This window comes from Anolis sagrei, chromosome 2 (assembly GCF_037176765.1).
Source record: "Anolis sagrei isolate rAnoSag1 chromosome 2, rAnoSag1.mat, whole genome shotgun sequence".
Taxonomy (NCBI): Eukaryota; Metazoa; Chordata; class Lepidosauria; order Squamata; family Dactyloidae; genus Anolis; species Anolis sagrei.
The window spans coordinates 208,022,754-208,035,740 of record NC_090022.1 but is presented as its reverse complement, the minus strand read 5'-3'; the positions used below and the strand labels follow the sequence as shown (position 1 = coordinate 208,035,740).

General features: G+C 41.6%; 3 protein-coding genes across 6 annotated transcripts in view; 1 reads left to right on the top strand and 2 right to left on the bottom strand.

The window, feature by feature from the left end:
* The window catches only part of LRRC19 (leucine rich repeat containing 19), a 180,265-nt gene extending 178,691 nt beyond the window's left edge, over positions 1-1,574 (bottom strand). The window contains exon 1 of the mRNA XM_060762465.2: positions 1,475-1,574. The gene's annotated coding sequence lies outside the window, so the exon portion shown is untranslated. The remainder of the gene's footprint in view (positions 1-1,474) is intronic.
* Positions 1,575-1,639: 65 nt separating this feature from the next.
* MRPL50 (mitochondrial ribosomal protein L50) lies at positions 1,640-5,113 on the top strand. The gene is made up of 2 exons (XM_060759706.2): positions 1,640-1,774; positions 4,217-5,113. The coding sequence occupies exons 1-2, from the start codon at positions 1,683-1,685 to the stop codon at positions 4,605-4,607; spliced, it is 483 nt and encodes a 160-aa protein (XP_060615689.2). The 5' UTR covers positions 1,640-1,682; the 3' UTR covers positions 4,608-5,113.
* A 5,072-nt stretch (positions 5,114-10,185) lies between these two features.
* The window catches only part of PLPPR1 (phospholipid phosphatase related 1), a 159,985-nt gene continuing 157,183 nt past the window's right edge, over positions 10,186-12,987 (bottom strand). For 3 of the 4 annotated variants that reach the window (XM_067464363.1, XM_067464364.1, XM_060762470.2), the window contains one exon: positions 10,186-10,711. In XM_067464363.1, coding sequence (XP_067320464.1) covers positions 10,649-10,711 — 63 coding nt within the window. In that variant the 3' untranslated portion in view covers positions 10,186-10,648. Of the gene's footprint in view, positions 12,781-12,987 lie in introns of all 4 variants that reach the window. The other variant, XM_067464365.1, reaches the window with a different exon arrangement.

Below are 12,987 nucleotides of genomic sequence, written 5' to 3'. Positions count from 1 at the left end.
CTGTTCCGTTTGAATGTGTACTCATTGAAGCATGCAGCAGTTGCTGGTTAAGAAGTCACATTGGCAGACACAACTGCAAATCCGCTGCAAGCCAGAAGCAACACTGCCTTTCGCAGAAGAGCTCATGTCTTTCTAAAGCATTACACTATGTAACAAAATTTGAAACATTTTCTGTTCCTGCTTTGAAAGTGTTATTTCCTGTTTAATTGTGTGGTGCATACTTTGAAAGTAGTTGTTATACTCCAGAAACTTTGTTTTTGAGGCTGCCACATACTATGTCAAATTGGTTGAGACTCAGTGGGATATTCATTGAAAAACTATAGCAAAATATGCTATAGGATGTTCTGCAAATACAAAGTTTTTGCAATGTGTTGTTGAAGGCTTTCATGGCTAGAATCACTGGGTTGCTGTGAGTTTTCCGGACTGTATGGCCATGTTCCAGAAGCATTCTCTCCTGACGTTTCACTCACATCTATGGCAGGCAACCTCAGAGGTTGTGAGGTCTGTTGGAAACTAGGCGGGTGAGGTTTATGTGTATATCTGTGGAAGGTCCAGGGTGGAAGAAAGAACTCTTGTCTGTTTGAGATAGGTGTGAATGTTGATTAGCATTGAATAGCCTTGCAGCTTCAAAGCCTGGCTTCTTCCTGCTTGGGAAAGGCACTGCAGATTAATTCAACAGAAAAGTGAGCCATAGCAGAGCACTTGATGAACCAACCTGGACACAGCATATTATTTGAGAACACAGAAATGCTGGACCACCCTCACAACCACCATGTCAGATTACACATAGAAGCCATTGAAATACACAAGCATGTGGACAATTTCAACAGAAAGGAAGAAAGCATGAAAATGAACAAAATCTGGCCACCAGTATTAAAAAAACCCCTCTAAAATCAGGAAGTAAATAAAGAAAAACACTCAAACAACAGGGGAATTCCAGACAAGAAACAATGAGGGCCAGCTAACACTTCCCAAAAATGGATCCCCCAAGCAGGAAAGCAGCCAGGCTTTGAAGCTGCAAGGTTATTCAATGCTAATCAAGGTGGCCGATTGCAACATTCACACTTGCCTCCAACAGACAAGAGTTCTTTCTCCCACCCTGGACTTTCCACAGATATATATAAAGCCAATTTTCCTAGTTTCCAACAGACCTCACAACCTCTGAGGATGCCCGCCATAGATGTGGGCGAAATGTTAGGAAAGAATGCTTTTGGAACATGGCCCACACAGCCCGGAAAACTCACAGCAACCCAAAGCTTTTGCAGTTTAATAAACCTTTTCCATGTCAGGATGAAACAAGTCAGATATAAGCGACAAGACTAGCCAGGATCTGGCACAAATAATGATGGGATTTGAGGTTTTTGAGTTATTTAGAGGTCTGGTTCCAACAACAAACTACAAATCCCAGAATTCAATAGATTGGTAGTTTCCCCGAAGTCTTTAGTTTCCCGCCTCTGCCAAAGAGAGCTGGTACCTCGGCAAACTTCACATCCCAGGATCCTGTCGCCTTTAGAGTTGTGCCTGACTGCACGATTCATCCCACAGGAAACAGGCACCCGGAGTCTCTCCCTTTCCTATCTCTATGGAGAGAAAGCCCCGCCCATTCTCGTGACGTAATGAATGCCCTTTTCCCATTGGCACAGCCGCAGGAGGGGCGGGGTCTTCGTTGCGCGGCTACTAAGATGGCGGCTTCCACAAGGCTGCTCAGGATTTGCGGGGCTCGTCGCCTCTCTCTGGGGATCCCCGCGCGCAGGGCATTGTGGGGAGAGCAGAGGTGAGTCCGGGCACAGCGGGAAGGGAAGAGCCTCCTGTGGGAGGGAATCTCTCGGTCCTTTGCCCTATTTCTGTAGACCAGGGGGTGCCCAATCCGTGGGACTTCAACTCCCAGAAGGCTTTGCCACCGTGACCAACGACTAGGAATTCTGGGAGTTGGAGTCCAAAATGCCCAGGATGATATAGACTAAACATCCCATATTGGTAACATGTGGGCCCAAAGTCATGCAATTTAGGAATATGGGGAATGTATTATTGCGTCATAGAAAGACATTATTGTGTGTCTTCAAGCCATTACTGATTTTGGCAACCCTCAGGCGAACCTTTCATAAGGTTAGCATAGGGCCCTTCCACACACCCCTATATCCCAGAATATCAAGGCACAATCTCTACTTTGAACTGGGTTATCTGAGGCCCCTTCCACATAGCTGAATAATATCCCACATTTTCTACTTTGAACTGGAATATATGGCAGTGTGGACTCAGATAACCCAGTTCAAAGCATGCATTGTGGGGTTTTCTGCCTTGATATTCTGGGTTATAGAGCTGTGTGGAAGGGGCCTGAGTCCACACAGTCAAATGGCCCTTAGGTGTCCATGTGAAGGATCTTCTTCCAGCAGCCCAGAAGCAGAAATACTGTCTTGATAAAACCCTGCATGGAGAACCTAAACATGTAATTGTTGCCAAAATTCCCAGGCTCAGCTAGCTTCTCAGACGTAGCCCAACCAGTCAGCTTCATGCTTTGCATTTTTCAGTTAACACACTCACCAACTGATTTTTACATGTTACAGCAGATTTTTGGTGGGCTGAGGACCCTTCAATGCAGCTGAATAAAATCCCACATTATCTGTTTTGAACTGGAATATGTGGCAGTGTGGAGTCAGATAACCCAGTTCAAAGCATGTATTGTGGGATTTTCTGCCTTGATATTCTGGGTTGTAGGGCTGTGTGGAAGGGGCCTAACTCCACACTATCATATATTCCAGTTCAAAGCAGAAAATGTATTTTATTCAGTTGTGTGGAAGGGGCCTGAAAAGGAGTTTGCCCTTGTCCTTCCTCTGAGGCTGAGAGAGTGTGTCCTGCCCAAGGTCACCCAGTGTTCTCCAAGGCCACACCCAAGCTACTAGGCCACACTGCCTTCCCTGGCTAGGCTTCTGCACCTAGGGATGCAACCATCAACTGCAGAATTTCACAGATTTTCCATGTTGGTGACACATTGTTTAGATGAGGCTCCTTTTGCAACATAGTCATTCAGTTGTACTGGCAAACCGAAGGTTAAATCAACTCCTTATAAGAGTTTGATATAATATCTATCTTAAATACCGGCAGTTCCCAAGTTACTAACAAGATAGGTTCAGAAGGTTTGTTCTTAAGTTGAATTTGTATGTAAGTCAGAACAGGTCCATTTTAATGTGTAACTTCAGCCATATATACGATATATATATAGATAGATAGATAGATTTAGAGAGTGTATAAAGGTAAAGGTTTTCCTTGGACATTAGGTCTAGTTGAGTCCAACTCTGGGGGATGGTGCTCATCTCCATTTCTAAGCTGAAGAGCCAGTGTTCATAGACACCTCCAAGGTCATGCCAGCATGATTGTTTGGAGAGCTGTTACCTTTCTGCCGGAGTGGTACCTATTGATCTACTCACATTTGCATGTTTTCAAACTGCTAGGTTGGCAGAAGCTGAGCCTAACAGTGGGAACTCACCCCACTCCCCATATTCAAATCTCTGACCTTTTGGTCAGCAAGTTCAGCAGCTCAGTGGTTTAACCTGCTGTGTCCTCGAGAGCTCATATAAAAGCTTTGGATAGCATAGGGAAAGGCTAACATCCCTGTGATGTTTTGATGTCTGTGTCCCTGCTCTGAAGATTTCACCTCACTTTCTGTCCTTGTGATCATTGGATTTTGTGCTTGTTGTGGAAAGAAGGATTGGCGCTAAAGCTTCAGTGGCAGCACCTTTTCTCCATGATAACCCTTTCAGGAGTGGATTTCCCTTTTGAAGGGGAGATTTCTCTCACTTCCTGTTGTCTCATCCCCATTCTTAAGTAGGAGTTGGATGTTTCCAACTTGAGGACTGCCCGTGATGTATAATATATATAAATTTCATATAATCTTTCCTGTATGAAGAATTTTTTGCATTCATGGGGTGGATACTAGAACCAAACCCCAGCAGTATAGTGCCCCAGACTGAAGTGTTCAGAGGTGTGTTTGCAAGCACTGGAGTCATATTCATAACAGTTTATGCAATTAAAGTACTCTTGGGTAGAGAAATATAAAATACTGTGCTGTGAAGGGCACAATCCACATATTATTGGATTGCAGCTGCCATCAGCATACCTAGTGATGCAGCACAATGAGAGATGTAGTTCTACAAAATCTGAAAGACCACATGTCTCTCCTCACCCAAAAGGATACATTATTTTAATGCTTTGTCTATAGGAAGAAGGAGGTGGTGGCAGAGGCAGCTGAACCAGATGTTCCAGTTGAGAAGCAGCCAGTGATGGTTTGTCCACCACCACGAAGCAAAAAGTATATTCCTCCTGAGGATCTGCAAAATCGTCTGGAGTCTCTCATTAGAGGGATTTTTGGGTCCTCTGTCTCAGGGGATTGGAAAAAGGTATCTCTGGGAGACAGTGGTTTAAAGTATCGCCTGCTTGCACAGCTGGCAGCCGATTTGGGCCACACAGTCCCCAATTCCCAGCTCCATCAAATGAAGAGTGCCAGTGATGTCTTGGCTTTCTACAGCATACCTGTAAAAGACATGTCAAAGTTTGATGAACTCAGCACCCAGGATCTGCCCTCAAACCTGAAGATCAACTGGCAGTACTGAGCTAAATAAGGACAGAAGCATCTTTAGGTCTTTTGGCCTATCAACAGCGAACTTGTACTTTCTTGATCATTGTTTTGGTCTCTTTGCAATTGCTCACCAACAAGAGTAACACTGATTCACTGAGGGGGTAACAAATGTATTGTTTGTGTCTTCCCTGCTTATGTAATTTACATGAAGCTTCCCATTAAATATAATTTTTCTGTAGAGAAGTGTGAACAGCAGTATTTGCTTTAGTAAAAACCACGTGCTGTGTATCAGCCCTTTTAATCATTGGACTGATTTCTCTATGAAGGGCAGCTGTGTTTTTTGGAAAAGCAGAAGAAACATATAGAACAACTACAAAATGTTGTGCGCACAAACTCATTTTGTTAGAATACCTTTATTCTCTCATTGTGTAATTTGATGAACATTTGGGAAAGTTATGCAGTACATTCCCCTTTTATAAATATGATACATCAAGAAAATAATTATTATTTTGGAAGAAAATAAAATTTCAAATCTTGGTATTGCTATGTGTATAAAATTTCTGCAAAATTTAGAATAACTGCTTCTTGCTGGTGACATTTACATAAATTTTATACAGTTTCATTTTTGAAATGTGGGTAGTGTTCAAAATGGTGTAAAACAAAATTTCTCAGCTCATCTTCGTTACCATTTTGTAGAGGTTTGATGGACTTGGAATAGAACTCAGTCCCGAGTATATTGGAGAGGGCAAAATGTGGCCTTTAGCCCAGGATCCTCTTTTTGTGCTCTTCATCTGTGACATAAAGCCCCTCTTTAAAAAAAAAAAAAAGCCTAGTAGGATTTTTATGTAATTTCTACTATAGAACCACACAGGACCCCTCAAATGTGCAAACACACAAAACACAAAAAATGGAGGGGGTTCCCCGTCTCCATTTCCATGCACCTGCAGAGATAATGAAGGTATTTGGGCTTTTTCTGTATGGAGGCTGGGGGGGGGGGGAGAGATTGGTTCCTGCCCCCCAAGTTACTCCATAGATAGTTCTTTGACTATCTATTTTAAATTGGGGCTGCTATTGGCTTCCATGTGGAATGCTTGTATCAATTCTTGTTGCTTGTGCAGTCCTCTAATATGTGCTAAGTACTAGTGCAGACATAACTCTGATAGTCAACTCAATGGAGGCAGCTTCAGTTAAAAACTGTTTTATGATCTGTCATAGTAAAGGTCAAGGTTTCCCCTGACATTAAGTCTAGTTGTGTCCGACTCTGGGATTTGATGATCATCTCTATTTCTAAGCTGAAGAGCAGCATTGTCCGTAGACGCTTCCTAGGTTAGGTGGCCAGTATGACTGCATGGAGTGCCGTTACCTTCCTGCTGGAGCGGTACCTATTGATCTAATCACATTTGCATGTTTTCAAGCTGCTAGGATGGCAGAAGCTGGGCTTAACAGCGGGAGCTTGCCCAGATGCTATTTGGATGCATAGATTTGATATTCATCGTGCCAGATTCATTACTTTTATGTGCCTTGTGTCAGCATCCTTATAAACAAAAATAGGTGCTATCGGTTGGCTTGAGGTTCAGGCATGTGGGCATTCTTTAAACATTGGTAAGAAAACAGCAGAAAATGTGATCACTGTAATAGGCAAGAGGTGGACCATGACTCCATAATTCCTAACAAAACAATGGATGGTCTTGATTCTCCTCCTTGAGTGGACCCTTAAGAAAATGCTTTAGCTCATCTTTGATGGCTGCTTGTTTGATTCTTGGCCCTATACAAATTCCTGGTACTTGAGTTGCAACTGACCTGGATCTAGGGAAGGACTCTTGTATGTTCCTTTTACTTCAATCAGTTACTTATATGGTGAGCCACATGCTCTCTTTTAGGACAGAGATGAGAAGTGTGTGGTCTCCAGGTCAAAGATGGAGCAACTCCATTGGTCCGGTGGTCAGATTTCAGAAAGTGTCCATGGAAACATCCATGGATGGTCAATGTTCAAGATTTTGTGCCCACTCCTCCATCTCATGCTAACGAGTGTTCTGTACCATTTGCTGTAATGCTGAACAGGCTGTTGGGAGTTGCAGTTCAGCAACGAAGATCACAAGTTCTTCACCTCTGTGTTAAGGAAGGTGATACAAGAATGGAGTTGTAAGAGACCCCTGTATTCTGGAGTGCTCTGTCAATCTGTTTGCATTTTGGGTAGCTTATGGCTATTTTTACCTGCTCAATGCATGGCTTTGGATGCATATAAACATTCATGGAAAATGTTTCACCTATTGCAGGCTGGAGAGCTTACCTACTTTCATTAACTTCACAATATCCCCCTCTTCTGGCGGTTCTTGGAAGTGCATAATGCACTTTTTCTCTTCGACATGGTAGGTCTTTCCTCCCTACTGATGACTTCAGACCTGGGATGCTTTTACACTGTGATTCCACTTAAACTGCTATAACATTCTTTTATTTATAACTAACTGTCCCCTGCCACACATTGCTGTGGCCAGTCTGTGTATATGTGTTTTTTGTGTGTGTATATATGTGTGTTTATATATTTGTGTATATGTATATATATGTGATTTTGCATTGTAATGTATTTTTTTTTATTTTTTGGCTTTTAAGACTCTTCCACTGTGTTTTTCAGTGTTTTCATGAGTGATGGTCATGCATTGGCCTGATAGGTGTATTGTGTCCAAATTTGGTGTCAATTCATCCAATGGTTTTTGAGTTATCTTAATCCCACAAATGAACATTAAATTTTTATTTATATAGATTCTAAATGTCGTTGCATGAATTACAAATCCCAGGATTCCATAAGATGGAACTGTAGAATCATAACACTACAATTGTATAGGGTGAAGGGGCTCTTGATCTTATAAATCCCATACAGCTAGATTCCAGATGTGTGTAGAAAGCTATTTGAGAATCGTAAACTTGTGCACAGAAAGAACCTTGCTTACCTCTTTATTTCTGTATTTTCATTATGATCCTACACATTCCTGTCCATTATGCAATCAATTGCCATCTTTCCTTTGATATTTTGAGGATTTAGATGAAAAGACTGAATTTTTGTTCTAGTCTTCTCACCAGTCAGTTTCCCCCAGCTTTGATTCAAGAATGTTTCACTTTAAAATATCTTATTGTGTGTTTCTGGTTGATGTGGACATGAATAGTTTGAGGAAGATGCTGGATATCTTTTTAAACATAATGTACGTATAAGAATGGTTAGTAAATTAAAATCCTGTACAGTTTTTTCTGCTGATTCCGCATTAATAAAATTAATTTTAACATTATGGATGCAAAATCCAGTCAAACAAGTTGACTCAAATTGTGAATGCTAATAGTAATGACTGGAATCCTAGAATTATGCATTCATGAATGTTTTGATCCCTACATAGTGTGTAGTTTACAGATTATATAGGGATCACGAAAGTTCCCTACTCCTTGCCTACTGGGTAGTAGCCACTGAAATAAATTGGGAGTCTGTTCTCCTGTTGATCGGGAAGCAGCAGGTGATGATCCTATGCTCTCATGTATGAGTGATCTCTGACACAAGGGGAAATTGCCTCGGGGATCCCACTTCTGCTTGTCACAGAAAATACAGAGATCACTCCCAGGAGAAAGTGGGGTTGTCAGCTGCTTCCCGATAGACAAAGGAATGGACACCCATTGATCTGCTGCCTGGCAAGTGGAAATTGTGGGGATCAAGACAGGGGTAACTGTATAGCAGGCATTGGCAAACTAAGGCCCGGGAGGTGGATGCAGCCCTCAGATCCTCCATATTCTTCATGTGCTCTTGGCATAAGGACACGGAGGCCCACTGCATACTTATGCCAAAAAGGTGAGGGAGGAAGACATGCTACAGCTAAGAGCCCAATGCAACCCCAAGGCAAAAAGGTTGCCCATGCCTGCTGTGTAGCACTTACACAATGTACTTATGCATTTTTAACTCCCATAGGATGGCACACAGTAGTAGTGGTAGTAATTTATATTATAACCCCATACAAGGGGCATGCCCTACATGGCCACCTGAAATGTTCTTCAGTAAAATTTTTGCTAATCAACCTAATTGAGGAAAGGCAATGAGAATTCATGATGTGGGGAATTGGGGAAAGGCAGAACATGGCCTCTTTGCGGTATGACTGAGGAGTCCAGTTGCTAACTTTTTATGCTGCCTTCCCTCAACTTCTCTACCCACACTAGCCATTAACCAGTTCTTTGCCTCTCCACTCCCATTCTGTGTCAGTAATATACCAAATGGCCTGACTACTGTAGCTTGAGACAAACAAGCCCACACTCTAACATAGCTGTTTCCATGTTGTCAGAACAGAGGGGTGAATAGGGATGTATCCAAACTATGTTCTTCTATCTTGATAGCCGACAAGGACTGTCTTGCAGAAAGCTTGCGTGATCCTCTGAGGCCTGGATGCATTCTCATTCATCCTTCTGCTCTCCAACAGTACAGGAAAAGCTGTGTTTGGAAAATAAGCACTCTGCCTACAAGGCTCACTTGGGGGGGGGGGGGCAGTAGGAAATTTCAGAAGATGCAGTTATGGAGATTTAGTTATGTGATATGCAGGATCTAGATTATTTTTTAAAAAACTGCTACATAAACATTTGAGCTTGGACTCCTAAAACAATATTAACTGAACAAAAGATGGGGGAAAGCTACCAAAGTTTGGCTACATATGACCAGGAAACCATGACTGAACTTACCTTGGCAAGGAGTGTCAGTGGAAGAATCAAGGGAAAGGAAATCTAAGCAGAAAACCCATTCCTGAAGAGAGGCCCATGACATGGATCCCTGACCCATGTTCTTCATTCCCTGTTCATGTTTTGACTCTGTACATGTACATAGTGTTAACAATGAACTTTGGGTGACTATCTACAAATGGGTAGTCCATATCTGTACTTTCAGGCATTCGTTAGATAATAGTGAGGTTTTGATACCTAAAGCATTTTGGTTTCAAGAGCATCATGGATATAAAAATCCATGGATGCTCAAGCCCCATGACACAACGGTGTAGTACAATGGTGTTCCTTTTATAAAATGTCAAAATCAAGGTTTGCTTTTTGGAATGAGGGGAATCTTTCAAAACTGTGGATGCTAGAATCCATGGCTGCAAAATCCATGTATGCATAGGGCCAAGCATGTATGTGAAACAAATTATGACAGTAGAATGGGTAAGAAAGCAGACATTCCCGAGCTGGTAGAGTTTCTTTGATGAGCATGAGGAATGTGTGACCCCCTTAAAGAGACTTATTATTCTGAAGTAGCTCTTACATTTAAGTTTTGCACATTGCTTTTAAGCATGCCAAGCACTGGGAGTAACAAGCCTGCAGTATTGGTTCCTCAATGGCTTTTTCCAGTGGGTTATACTGTTCAGGCTCCACAAATGATTCAGATGCTCCATAATCTTCTTGTAGTAGCCTTCTGGGAATATTGGGAGTAGTGCTGTTTTTCTTTTACTCCCAAAGGATAGAGTCCAGACCATGTGTTCCTAGACAACACTAGGGTTGGAAGTATGTCATTGTGTGTCCCAGGAAACCAAGGGATATGATTGTGAGACAAGATGGTGCCCTCCCAATTCCTAGAACAAATGACAAAGCCCTGTTGCAAACAGTTTTGTGATAAGTTTTTTTTCAATTTCTTTTGGAAAAAATATACAAAAACCCATGAACCAAACATGATAGACATTCCAGCAAAAGTACAGAGAGGGGCTTCATTCCTCAAAAGAAACATGTGATGGGTTATAACCATGCTAGAAAAATGTGATGCAACAGGAAAGCCCAAGGACAAAAAGATTGACCAGAAAACTAGTGTTCATCCCCCCACCCCACCCAATTTGTTAACAATACTGTGCAAAGTGAAAACAAGTTTTGGATACAAATCCATTACATTATGACTCACAAAGGGAGACATGGCCTGTTCTTGTGATGACAAAGCAGGCACTTCTATGAGAAAGGCATCATACCCAAATCTTTTAAGCTGGCCCGTATTATACATTTACCATATAAGAAGTAACCAAGTCTTGCTGATCTAGAAGGCTCCCTCTGTACAAACAAGGAGAACTGCAGGCTGAAGGTTTAGATTTGCTTCCTTTTCCTTCTGTTGACATCCCAGTTTATCTTTCTGGCAGCTAATCTTCCCTGGCAGTTGGAAGGAAAAGAGGGAAGATTAGTTGCAATTGATCACTAGAGATAACAAAAGGCAGAGAAAGCTCAGCCATCAGCCCCTCTCTTGCTGGGAAAGAGGGAGGCTTTCAAGAGTTTTGAATAGGCACAAACTAGGCTACTTTTCATGTGGTTACATGGCACACACAGCGTGGGTCTAATTTCCCATTCACGTTAACATGAATGGTGTTACTTTAGGTTAGCACCAGTGGAACAGAGTCACAAATTGATTTGCCTGTGAAGCTGTTGTTTGATGTCATAATGCAGCAATGAAACATTTACACTTCCTTCTATTACAAAACGCTAGGTGGACCCACCCTGATGACTCCAGACTTCAAGAACTTGAGGTGCAATGAGTTCCAAATATCTCATATTTAAGGGTTGAATACATTTGGTCCAAGGACAAGTGCTACTTCCAGAGCCACCCATGTCTTAATATGCATGCATTTGCCACAAATGAAGGGTTACATACTTCAATTACACAGTGAAATGAGCATTTTGGTAGCACTCTGGTAAAATGACTAGATGACCATGTCTGTGAAGTTTCCTACATGACGATGTTTCTGCTTCTAAGCAGAGCATAAGAAACAAGTCTATATATTTATTCAAAAAGTCCCATTCTGGGGTGGACTTGAGCTTACCATAGACCAATGGTTCTCAACCCATGGGTCTCCAGGTCCTTTGGCCCACAACTCCCAGAAATCCCAGCTAGTTTACTACCTGTTAGGATTTCTGGGAGTTGAAGGCCAAAACATTGGGGGACCCACAGGTTGAGAACCACTGCCATAGACCATCGTTCTTTGGTCCACAACTGCAATAATACTTGCACAAACCACTAAGTTCACACCTTGTAGCCATACAAAAGCTCTCACAATATTGTGTTAGTTCTTATCAGTGTTAACTAGCACATTGACTCTCTGGAACTAAATTGCTAGGTGCTCAATTAAGGAAAATTCCTCCTCAATTCACAAAAATCTTAACATTAACCATGGCACATATGCTGCAGTTACATATTCAGAGAGTCCATGGTAGTGATGTCGGATTTCATATGCACATGTATGGCCAGAGTTTCTCCACAGTTTCCATGGCAGCGGCTCCAAGAAGGTATGTTCTCAAAATGTGATGGTTTGTCTGTGGGTTCACATGAGCACAGAGCATTGGGAAAAGCCACAAGGAGTACTGAGTAGGTTGTATACACAGAAACAGTGCTTCAAGACCAAGCAGTTTTTGGAGTAAGCCACCTGAAGATCGCACACTTTGAGCACAATCCATTAATGAACTTCCTGAGCAAGCTCCATCAAGATGCACGGAAATCCTGAAAAACAATTCAGAGGTCCACTGTCCAATTCCCATTCATACTGAAGTTCACAATAGACTAATCCACAGTCATCTCCTAACCATGCTGAATCTGGATTCAACCGTACATTTTTTCCATCGGCATATGCCTAAGGAGATAGATTTCAGTTCTCCTGTGACAACTCTACAGCAACGTCACTAAAACAAACAGGAGTTACTGCAGAATTGCATCAGCTGGACTGATTTGAGTCCTTTCACTTACCGGAAAGCATTTCCCCTGGTAACAAAAAGGTAGAGGTGAAATAGTATCATAATTATCATTTATTGTATATAAAACAAAATCAAAAAAAGGTCTGTGTACAAATATCACAAAACATCAACAATTCCCAAAGATGTAGTGCCTCAGAACACATTTTTCAAACATGAAAAGGTCTCTCACATTTTTTTAAAAAAACTTTTTTTTTGTTTTGATCTTTCTTTTTAATTTTCTTTTGTCTTAAAATCTGACTTGAATATATTAAAGCTGACCAAAAAAGGGGGAAAAATTGGAGGGCGAGCTACATCACTTCCTGATACAAAAAGGTACAAAACATTAGCTTCTAACTAGACATAACATAATACTGGTCGTCACAGTCTGACATTTAGTATAACTGTGTGTTGTTGTGGGAGTATTGTAACGGAGGAGGGCGATAAAAAATAGCTTCTCTTGCCATCTTTCAGGTTACTTCAGTCATAGAGGCAGAATGATTCTATAGAAAAAGAGAGAGGACAAAAAGCACAGAACAGTTTTTAGTACGATATGTTGTAGTTAGCGCTATCATGATTAGGATAAGTAATAAAAAAATACCTTATCCAAGAGAAAATCCAGTCCATATAGTAAGGCTACTTATTTCACACTATAAGACTGCATCTAATACAGCCATCACCAAAATGATTCTCTCCCAATTGGTCAGCAA